This window comes from Chelonoidis abingdonii, chromosome 8, assembly GCF_003597395.2.
Source record: "Chelonoidis abingdonii isolate Lonesome George chromosome 8, CheloAbing_2.0, whole genome shotgun sequence".
Taxonomy (NCBI): Eukaryota; Metazoa; Chordata; order Testudines; family Testudinidae; genus Chelonoidis; species Chelonoidis abingdonii.
Genome location: NC_133776.1, coordinates 76170909 through 76183069, shown reverse-complemented (window position 1 = coordinate 76183069; position 12161 = coordinate 76170909). Strand labels below are relative to the sequence as shown.

The window sequence follows — 12161 nt, the reverse complement described above, 5'->3', positions numbered from 1 at the left end:
CAAATTAAAAATGATAGTCTCTCAAGTTAGTCACAAATGTGGGTAACCTGTGTAACTTTCCAGTACCTGTTGGACATAATGCAGTGTCACAAGAAGGCAGTCATGCAGAAGTTCTTGCAGCTACAACAAGTAGTATCTAGTCTGTGGTTGCTAAATAGGGGACAAGTGAAAGAAAGTGGATAGCAAACATTGTTAAAAGGCAAATATATTAAGATATTTGAAGTCATAAGGATAAAATTTTGAACAGATTTCCTTATTAAAATAGGGATATTTTTACATTTCCTGATAAGGCAGTTGGTATGCATGGGTTATCTATTTGGTGTGTATTTATGTGATGGTTTATTTTACATGATGTTTTAAAGTGTCATTTGATTTCAACATTTTAAAAATTACTGAAACAGTACAATTTCAAGAATTAAAGAAAAGAGCTACCATATATAATTTCTACTACTATCTGCTAATGTTACAGGGTACTAGAGTCAGGGACACTTGAAAAAGCAAAAGTCAAATAAAAAAAGTGATTGTATTTGTACTTCATCAAACCTGAAAAAAGTTAAAGGGTGTTGTCTGGTTTCCAAATTAATGCAACAAAATCCCCAAGAACGACTTTAACTACAGTAATATTAAACAACAGATTTAGTCCAAAGATATTACCTCGCCCACCTTGTCACCCTGATTGAGAGCAGAGCTTTACCCTTTATCGAAAGTTTTAATATTTAGGATCTCTTATTGTTCAATGTACACTTCCTCTAGAGACTCTTGCAAAAACTGAATGAATGGGAAGAATGCTTGGTAGGTTAGCTAAAGCTAAAACTTAGCTAAAATGGTTATTCTCTGTGATAGCTATATTACTTACTAAAAATCACAATGTACTGTAGTAGATTGAAGTTTGAGTTAGTGTGTACACTGTTATGATTGGGTTTGGGTGAAATCTAGTTGAAGCTAGTGGGCAAAGGGAGGAGTTGCCAGTGTGGAGCCACCCGGTGGCCTCACGTTCTGCTCCTTTCCCTGTTGCAGTTCCCGAGAGAGCCTTGCAGTTCAGGGCTCTCTCAGGAACCATAGCTGGGAAGGGAGCAGAACATTGGAAGCTCATCCGGTATGGCTGTACTGCCCCCAGCCCTGCCTCTGAGCCCTGTCCTCCAAATGAGACATGATATAGAAAACGCACAGAAACAGAGAGAAGGCAAAAGGGAAGAACTTAAAACAGCCAAGAGGAAGACATGCAGCATAGCCCTAAGAGAATTTTTAGAGAGTTTGCTGGCTGGAAAGAGGCTTGGAACTGTGAGGAAAGAAACTGACTCATGCATTTAACTCCTCCTGTGTTAAGGGAAACAGGACTTCCTACAATCTTTGTAAACAGAGATGACTGTACTTAAATTCCTGACTCATCATCATCAATTCCTCCCACTAACGAAAACAACCTGCTAGACCTTGAGGGCTGGTCTACACGGGGGAGAGGTGGGAAGGGAAGAATCGATCATTACGAGAATAATGTAGCTGAAGTCAAGGTACTTAGATCTACTTATCGAGGTGTCTTCACTGCAGTGTGTCGACGGGAAACGCTCTCCCGTCAAGTCCCCTACAGCTTCTCATTGAGGTTCAGTACCGGAGTCGATGCTGGAGTGAATGGCGGTCAATTTATCGCATCTATACTAGACATGATAAATCAATCCCCGCTGGATCAATCACTGCCTGTCGATCCAGCCAGTAGTGTAGACAAGCCCTGAATTTTGGCTAACTTCTTGGTTCAAAAGGAGTAAGTGTTCAGGAATAAAACCATGAATCAGAGAGACGACTGTGTGACATATATGAAAGTGGTGATCTCACTTCCAATTTTAAGTTGTGATATTGAACAGCCCTATTACAAAGTGTTTCCTTTTAGTATAATCAATATAAATAGACACATGTGACTAAACTGGAGAGGTTATTTCCTATGGATTAGCTGGCTTCACAACACTTCAGTAGATAATCACAACAGGAATTTAAAAGCAATAAAGCAGTAACTGTGCATATCCACTTGCTAATATAGTTCAAATGCCTGCTTGTTCTAAGCGAGTGCCCTTTTTAAAAAGCTTTGAGTGAACAGTCATGAATTACATAAGCCTCGGTTATAGAAAAATGCAATATCTGCGTTCAAATTAAAGTGTTTGTCTTGGCTACATGATAAGTTTCAGAGGTAGGATCTGACAAGTATACCAAAAACTATGGTAATCTGTCCAAAAATAAATTATGCCAACAACTGGGATTATGCAGTTTATATTTACTTATATTTTTGTATTTATTTATTTTTTAAATATACACACACACACAGCCCACTATATATACACACACGCACAGACATGCGCTAATAAAGTTTGCAGATGACACAAAGCTGGGAGGTATTGCTAACACAGAGAAGGACTGGGATATCATACAGGAAGATCTGGATGACCTTCTAAACTGGAGTAATAGTGATAGGATGAAATTTAATAGTGAGAAGTGCAAGGTCATGCATTTAGGGATTAATAACAAGAATTTTAGTTATAAATTGGGGACAAATCAGTTGGAAGCAACAGAGGAGGAGAAGGACCTTGGAGTATTGGTTGATCACAGGATGACTGAGTCACCAATGCGATATGCCCGTTAAAAATGTATGCGGTGTTTAGGATGCATCAGCGAGTATTTCCAGCAAAAGATAGGGGTGTTAGTTATATAAGGCACTGGTGAGACCTCATCTGGAATACTGTGTGCAGTTTGGTCTCCCATGTTTAAGAAGGATGAATTCAAACTGGACAGCTTCAGAGACGGGCTACTAGGATGATCCGAGGAATGGAAAACCTGCCTTATGAAAGGAGACTCAAAGAGCTTGGCTTGTTAGCCTAACCAAAAGAAGGTTGAGGGGGGATATGCTTGCTCTTTAAATATAAGAGAGATAATATTAGGAGGGAGAGGAATATTTAGGCTTAGTACCAATGTAGACACAAAACAAATGGTATATAACTGGACACTAGGAAGTTAGACTTGAAATTAGACGAAGGTTCTAACCATTAGAGGAGTGAAGTTCTGGAACAGCCTTCCAGGGAAGTAGTGGGGGCAAAAGACATATCTGGCTTTAAGACTAAGCTTGATAAGTTTATGGAAGGGATGGTATGATGGGATAGCTTAATTTTGGCAACTGATCTTTGATTATCAGCAGGTAAGTAGCCCAGTGGTCTGTGATGGGATGGGATCTGAGTTACTGCAGAGAATTCTTTCTGAGTGCTGGCTGGTGAGTTTGCCCACATGCTCAGGGTTTAGCTGATTGCCATATTTGGGGTTGGGAAGGAATTTTCCTCCGGGGCAGATTGGCAAAGCCCTGGAGGTTTTTTGCCTTCCTCTGCAGCGTGGGGCATGGGTCACTTGCTGGTGGATTCTCCGCAGCTTGAGGTCTTCAAACCAAATTTGAAGACTTCAATAACTCAGACATAGGTTAGGAGTTGTTAGATAGAAGTGGATGGGTAGGATTCTGTGGCCTGCTTTGTGCAGGAGGTCAGACTAGATGATCATATTGGTCCCTTCTGACCTGAAAGTCTATGAGTCTATCTCAACACACACACACATACAGGATACAGACTGAGCATAAAGAGCTATGTTCCCACATGATCCCACAAAAGCATATGCAGATTGTATTCTTAGCTCTGCCATAGCTTGTCTACATGGTGGTTTTGTCCGCATTAGAGGGGTGTAAAATTGTAATCCATGGTAACTTGTTGCACACTAAATGGCCCATGCAGACCCTGTTGGAGCACACTAAAAGTCTTATAGTGAGCATTAACATAGTCTGGTTTCAAGCTATGTAAACACATAAAATAGTTCTGATATTCTATAAAATACTGATAACACTTTTCTTCACTGCAGTGATGTGAGGCGTAATTCATTAGTATCCATAAAGTGCTTTAAGATCCTCACTTGGAATGTTCCACAGAAGTGCAAATTAGTATTTTTATCCAGTAATGACAGTGAAATGGAAACACTTCTTACATACAGATAAAATGAATTCAGAATATATCCATGATGGGTGAAGCCTATAAAAGCTCATTTAATAAAGTATATCTATTATGTGGCTGTATGGTCTCATTTATACTCATAAAACAGTACTCTCTTATTTTAAGATATACTTCAGAGATGCCCTTTTTGATAACATGTATTATAATTAACACAGGGTTTCTCAAACAGGGGTCACCGCTTGTGTAGGGAAAGCCCCTGGCAGGCTGGGCCAGTATGTTTACCTGCCCCTTCCCACAGCTCCCATTGGCCCGGAGCAGCAGTCCAAGGCCAGTGGGAGCCACAATCGGCCAGACCTGCAGACAGGGCAGGTAAACACTCTGGCCCGGCCTGCCAGGGGCTTTCCCTACACAAGCGGTGACCCCTGTTTGAGAAACCCTGAATTAACAATTATAATACTGAGGTTACCAGATGTAGTTTAATTCAGGAGCAGTGGTAGAAGTGGATTCCATTTCTTACTGGTATGGAGGGTAGGTGAGGGAGGGGCGAGAGACAGCTAACCAGGGGGGGCACATGACCTCCTCACGTGACCCTCCATAAGAGTCCTCCCTGTCCCCAGTCCAGGGCTCCCGTGCCCTTCCCATTCTCTTCCCATGATCCTTACCTGGAGGGCGGGGGGGAAGCTCTGTCCTTCTCCCACTGCGCCAGAGACTTCGGAATTGCAGCAATGAACGGAACGTGGGACTGCTGGGTGGCTCTATCAGCGAAGTTGCCAGTGTGGGGCTTCCCAGTGGCCCCATGCTCTCCTTCTTTCCCTGCTTCAGTTCCCGGGGGAGCCCTGCAGTTCAGGGCTCTCCCAGGAACAACAGGGAAAGCAGGAGAACATCAGCAGCTCCTCCAGCACGGCTGTACTGTCCCCAGCCCTGCCTCCGAGCCCTGTCCTCCAGCAGGGCTGCTGTACAGATGGAGGAGACCCTGTGTGGAAGGGCTGAGGGCAGTACTACCGCAGCAGAGGAGTTGTCAGCATTGGGCCACCCAGCGGCCTCACATTCTGCTCCTTTTCTGTCTTTCTGGTACACTGTATCAGCTTTAAATATCTTACTGGTATGGCGTGGTGTACCAGACCGCCCTACCTGCACTGCTGTTTAGGAGTTATCTATTTTAAATAAAATTGTCCATGTATAAAAATGAGATGCATGGTAGTTCGGTTTTGCTAGCTTTAATATTTATTAAATATGTAATACCAAAGAGTACTAGACACTTCCTAAGTTCTTGGTTATGTAAGTATTTTTTCACAAAAAATAGAATATAGTAACTCCTCACTTAACGTTGTAGTTATGTTCCTGAAAAATACGATTTTAAGCAAAATGATGTTATGTGAATCCAATTTCCCCATAAGAATTAATGTAAATGAGGGCGTTAGGTTCCAGGGAAATTTTTTTCACCAAACAAACAAGTGTATTTGTGTATATTGTATCTATCTATCTATCTATACACACACACACACACTCTACAAGTTTTAAAAAAATTTAATAATGGTACACAGTGACGATTGTGAAGCTTGGTTGAGGTGGAGGAGTCAAAGGGTGGGATGTTTCCCTTACTGCTAAATGATGAAATAGCAATGGACTGAGCCCTCAAGGGTTAACTCTCTCACTCTGCAAGGCAGCAGGAATGGAGGGAGATATGTGCATTTCCCTTAAGTACACTGCCTTGTTAATTAGATCAGCTTGCTGAGAGCTGCTGCAAGCTCCCTCTGTCTTGAGCCCTGCTCTATGGAAGATGGAGTAAACGGGGTGCAGGAGCAGGGGGACACCCTGACATTAGCCCCCCTCTTCCTTCCCTCTCCCCCGGCACAGCAAGCAGGGGTCTCGAGGAGCAGCTCCAAGGCAAAGGGCAGGAGCAGCACGTGGCAGTGAGAGGGGGGAGGGACACAGCTGAACTGCAGGCAGCTGCTGCACAGGGAATTTAGGGGAGTGGGGAGCTGATAGGGGGTGCCAATCCAGTCTGGTTTCAAGCCCCCACCAGCTAGCTGCAAGGGGCTGCTCTTCGTGCAAGCGGTAGACAAAAGAGGCAGCTCCCAAAAGAGAGCATTACACAACTTTAAATGAGCATGTTTCCTAATTGATCAGCAATATAACAACTAAACAAGGTTAACCAGGATGACTAAGTGAGGTGTTACTGTACTAGAAACCTGAGGAGAAAAAAAAAAAAAAAAAAAATCATTCTAGTTCCTTACCTGGTTTTCCTTAATCCAGGACAATAATCCTGAAAAGCTAAAACTGGCCCAGTTTCCGCCATAGTAATTTCTCCTGCAAAGAAAAAAAAAAATAGCTACTGAATACCTATAATGCTGTTTATGGGACTGTGCAGAACTTTATGTAACTCTGTTAATAAAAATAATTCTCATGTTCTATATTCTGAGCCAAAAGAGCCAATTTCTCACATCTCATTGAATGCTCTCCAATATACTTGCTCTTTCCAACTTGAAAAGAAGTTGTCAATTTACTAAGTTCAACACAAAAAAGTCAGTCATAGTTGTGCTTTTTTCCTTTTAGTAGTTGGTCCTCTGACTTCCCTTTTTAAGTTTTTCCTATTGACACTTCCTAAACATCATACTAACTAGTGAACTTTTCCATTATATGAATAAGAGATTAAGTAAAACATAAATGTTACTTTTATGGGAAGGAAGCAAGCACAATATAAACATACTAATAAAATGAAAGGATTCTACCACACCTATAATAAAAGATGCTACCTCACAGGATTTAACACTAATACCAGTAATCTAAAGCATGTTGGGACTTTTCAAGAGTGACCAAAACCAGAATGCGTTCTTCAATGGACCCGTAAAGTTACATTAAATCGCACTTTATTCATTTCTTTTGTAATCCCCCCACCCCCACCATGGAGAGATATTTTTAAAAATTCTATAACAGAAGCTTAAAAACTCTGAGTAAAAATTTATTTAAACTTTTCAGAAAGATAAGAAAAAAGGCAGTTTGCATTTTACACCAGAGATAATAAAATCATACAATTCCTCCTAGATCGAATTCAGCAACTGAAAAGTTTAAGATGAAGGTTTGAGTCCAACTCACGTGTTTAAAGGAGGATGTTTTTCACAAGAGTTATATGTACTGACAAAGACTTCATTAGGAATGTCAGTGTCTTTGTAGAACCAGAGGGTGATGCTCTACTATGTTGCTTAGTTAACACATGAAGGACAGATGTCTGCTAAATGTCTAATTGTTCATGACTAGAAACTGACCTAAAAAAGTCCTTCAGCTACTTCAGGGAAAGAGCAACAAAAGATTCCTGTGGCATCTTATAGACTAACAGACGTACTGGAGAATAAAACTTTCGTGGGTGAATACCCACTTCACACGCATGTGGTGGAAATTTCCAGAGGCAGATATAAATATGCAAGCAAGAATCAGGCTAGAGATAACGAGATTAGTTCAATCAGGGAGAATGAGGCCCTCTTCTAGCAGTTGAGGTGTGACCACCACGGGAGGAGAAACTGCTTTTGTAGTTGGCTAGCCATTCACAATCTTTGTATAATCTTGAGCTGATGGTGTCAAATTTGCAAGTGAACTGAAGCTCAGCAGTTTCTTTTTGGAGTCTGGTCCTGAAATTTTTTTGCTGCAGGATGGCTACCTTTAAATCTGCTATTGTGTGTCCAGGGAGGTTCAAGTATTCCCCCACAGGTTTTTGTATATTGCCATTTCTAATGTCTGACTTGTGTCCATTTATCCTTTTACGTAGTTTGGCTGATGTACATAGCCAAAGGGCACTGCTGGCACATGATGGCACATATTACATTGGTGGACATGCAGGTGAATGAACTGGTGATCGTGTGGCTGATCTGGTTGGTTCTTGTGATGGTGTCGCTGTGCAAATATGTGGGCAGAGTTGGCATCGGAGTTTGTTGCATGGATTGGTTCCTGAGTTAGAGTTACTATGGCCCGGTGTATGATTGCTGGTGAAAATATGCTTAAGGCTGGCTGTGGGCGAAGACTGGCCTGCCTCCCAAGGTCTGTGAAAGAGAGGAATCTGAAGCCATGATGTACTAGTAGAAAAACCCAGATTATCTTCTGTAAATTCTAGGTAACCATGCCTGGCAAAGGAATGTGTTGGCTCTGGAAAGGGTTTGAACTGTCTCATCTGCTAAACCACGTACAGGATATTTTCTTGGTTTGCCAACTACCATTTTATCTAGGGTCTATATGAACAGTTTAACAAATCCCAGACCAAAAATTCCCACTGAGAATGTAAATGATTTCCTGCCGATCAGCTTTCCTGGCCCTCAATCTAAAGGTAACACCAAGCAGCGTCATTCCAGGAAATGGATCAAGTCAAGAAACTCAGAGCATCTATAAATGCATGCAATACAAAAGCAACAGCAGGTAACATCTTTTGTAGAATCACTTTCTGTTAGGCTGGCTGCCTTTCTGAATGTCATGCCATAATAGCTGTGGTAAAACAAGTCAAAGCTGCTGACGCTTCATGATTTCTCCTGAGAGCTGCCTGTATGTGTCTATCCTTTATTTGATTTCTCCGGAAAAAAAAAGTCTCCTCCCACCAAAATAGCTGTCTTCTGCAAAGGGAAGCTACTGCCACATTGATTTTAAGAAGCTGATTACAAGATGACTTATTTCATGCATTACCTGTTAAAACTCTTGTGTTTGTTAGTTCCCATTCTGCCGTAGTTACATGCTCCAAAACACAATTAAATAGAACGACAGACTCCTTTCTTGGCTCCCAAGAGAAAAATATTAACCATAACCACACTTCATTTCTTTTGGCAAAACTCTTGCCATTTAGTCTTAATTATCAAGGTTAAAAGATATATGAATTAAATCTTTTGACCCAGAGAACCAATTTCCTCACTTTTCTTGGAGAGGAATCAAAAGACCAATGCATTACTGAAGGGTCCTTTTCCCTCTCTCGTTTACTATTTATTAGCTTCATAACTTCACATAAGTAAAAGGGTAAAGAGGAAGGATAAGAGTTAAACACAAATAATGTGAGTTATATTATATTATAAATCTTACCCGTTCAGATAAATTTAGATAAAGAGGCAGGACAAACTAAAGAGATTCAGATGGCAGAAGCGTACAGGGGCCTACCACACTCTGGGATCCCATATAAAATAGGAATTTTAAGGAGAGAGGACACTGAGTATTTGACAACTGGAGCAAGGAGAAAAGTGAATGAAGATGAAGGCGGGAAGCAGAGACAGAAGAGCAACAACATGTGAAAAGAGGATGGTGCAAATTGTGGCATGGAGGAATCTGATGGGAAATACAATGAACATAAGAAAAACCTTATTGCGTCAGACCGAAGGTCCATCTAGCCCAGTATCCTGTCTTCCGACAATGGCCAATGCCACATCCCCCAGTGGGAATGAACAGAACAAGTAAGCATTGTGAGGATGAGAGGTTTGAATTTTATGCGGAAAGATTCAGGAAGTCAGTGAATGATCACGTCACACATCTTTCGTCCTCACAGTGGCAGGAAAGAACTTTAGGCGCAGAATGTTGGATGCGCTGAAAAAAGGAGAGGCAATAGTGCAGGAGTCTAAGGACAGGAATGTTACAGGTGAAAGAATGAGGGCATGAAGCAGGATTTTAAGCACTGGGCACAGAGGGGAAAGGGTAGATCTTAGAAATATAACAAACAGAGAAGCAACAAGATTTGGTACAAGCTCAGAGCCTCAGATGTGAAGAGTCAGAGTTCTCAAGTTTTGCGCTTGAAAAGGAAGGATAGCAGTGTTTTCAAAAGTACTGCAGAAAATAGGGAGAAAAATTAATTTTCTGTTACTGGTGAGAGTTGGATTAAACTTCTTTAAAAGTAGGGGGTGCATCGATTGCCATTCATTTAAGAGTTGTAAGAAGCCCTTGTGCTCCTTTATAGAATAAAAAGAGCTAAAATGATAGGGCCCTTCACCTCCCAAACAGGTGCATGTCACCATCTAAAACAAAGGTACATGCAAGGCATAGGTGCAGGGGTTTTGTTGGCTATTGTTTTGTGTAGGTTTGTACATCTGTCAGAGAAAGAGCATAAAAACCATAGAAGCTGAGAGAGTGGGCAGCAAGAAACCCTTAAGCCAGAGAAGGATTTGCAGCATGACTCAGAAAAAAGTTGAGAAAACTTTTGGGTAGAGTAGTGCCTGGAAAGGGGCTTGGAAGTGTGAGCAAAGAAACTGCTTCCTGCTGCTTGAATCCTCCTGTGTTCAGGGAAACAGGACTTTGTACAATTTTTTTTAAAAAAAGCAGCAGCATTACATCATAAATTCCTCTTAACTGAAACAACCAGCAGCACATTAAACTTCAGCTAAACACACGGGTCAAAAAACAGGTAACGTGTTCATTTTAAGAAACATACAGGAAGACATATCAGAGAGACAGCGTTAAGACCTAACCCTAGACAGAGGGGCAAACAAACGAAAAGGAAAACTAATGTAATATATTGAGAAAGGTGGAGTTCCTGCGTGTGCTTGACTGACACTTATTCTTTAGAGCAGTGGTTCCTAAACTCGTTCCGCCGCTTGTGCATGGAAAGCCCCTGGTGGGCCGGGTGGATTCAAACAGCAGGAGCTCCAGCTCCAGTGGCTGTGGCTTGCTGCTCACACTTCCAAGCCCCTTTCCAGGCAGTACTCTACCCAGAAGTTCTCTCTCAACTTTTTTCTGAGTCATGCTGCAAATTCTTCTCTGGCTTAAGGGTTTTTTGCCCAGTCTGGAGCAGCAAACCGCGGCCACTGGGAGCCACGATCGGTCAAACCTGCAGATGCGGCAAGCAAACAACCAGCCCGTACCACCAAGGGCTTTCCTTCCACAAGCGGCAGAACAAGTTTGGGAACCACTGCTTTAGAGAGACAAGGTGGGTGAGGTAATATCTTTTATTGGACCAATTTCTGTTGTGGAAAGAAACAAGCTTTTGAGCTACACATAATTTACTGTTTAGGAAGATAAGACAGCTCTTTAAGAGTTCAGTGCATAGTCTGATATTTCTCTTTGCTCTGCGAAAAAAGAGAAGCTCTCCAAAAAGAATTTTAAGTAACTCATACTGCTAAAATGCCCAGAGTCACTGGAACAAACAAAACAGGAGCATTTGAGATAACTACCACAGTCCCTTTACAAAGGCAGAACATTTTTGGTATCTTCTTTTACCTACCCTTGACTGACAGCTTTAGAACTACCTCTAAATCTCAACAGGAGGAGAAGCAGCATCTTATCTGCAGAGTGTGTGTGTGTGTGTGTAGTGGTGAAAAGGAATATATTAAAAAAAACAAAAAAAAAAAAACAATAAAACTCTGAAATTTCAGATAAGCCTTTCTGTGAAAGACAAGGGAACAATTTAAATTGAATTTTCATTCCAGAAACAAAGCTGATACGAAGAAAGTTTTCCCCCCTCAAGACTTCTATCTCCACCATCCACCCCAATATGATCAAAAATTAAACTTAAAATAAGCAGGGGTACAATAAAAATAGAACATATGCTAAGAAAAAAAGTCCCATATGCATGACCATTTATTGCGGGAGCTGTATTCAGTGCAAGTAATCAACTTTTAGTTTTATATACTTCCCTTTAGCAACTTCAAGTTTAAACTAAAGGCCAACCTCCTAGTTTTGAATTGCAAATTACTTTTCTAAATCACTTAAGATCTATCCTTGAAATTTCACATGTCAACAGCTCATTAATATCTACAGTAAATGTAGCTCTCTGAAAAGAACCACAGATTTTACATTTATTGAGACAGATAGCTGGCACACAGAAATAGGGCTCCTTCAATTACACTTTGGCAGAAGCTAACTTGAGTTTAAAATCTGTCTACAGGAATTTATGGCAACATTGCAATGACATGACTATTTTAAATAAGATTAGCTGCTGTTGATTTATAAACACTGTCCAAGCATCATCATCATCAACAGAGGCTAATACTTAGGATTTTATAATGGACCACTTCAGAACCATCTACCATTATCACCTATGCGGTATAGTATGATCAATACAAACAGTGGTTGGAGATTAAAAGTGGTACAATGATCAACATATGGTAATAAATGCAAGCAACACACAATATACTTCAAAATTTTACTTACACCTATTCCATATTTTATAACTAACTTCTTTAAATATTTGCAGAGAAAGGCAGATATACACTATTATGATGAATGTCTATGACACAAATAAGC

The 12161-nt window shown here is 40.9% G+C and overlaps 1 protein-coding gene across 2 annotated transcripts in view; it reads right to left on the bottom strand.

Moving 5' to 3' along the window:
* Window positions 1-12161, bottom strand: part of CHM (CHM Rab escort protein) — a 148928-nt gene that overhangs the window by 103948 nt on the left and 32819 nt on the right. For both annotated transcript variants that reach the window (XM_032765494.2, XM_075068739.1), the window contains exon 3: window positions 6203-6275. In XM_032765494.2, the coding sequence (XP_032621385.1) occupies window positions 6203-6275 (73 nt within the window). The remainder of the gene's footprint in view (window positions 1-6202; window positions 6276-12161) is intronic.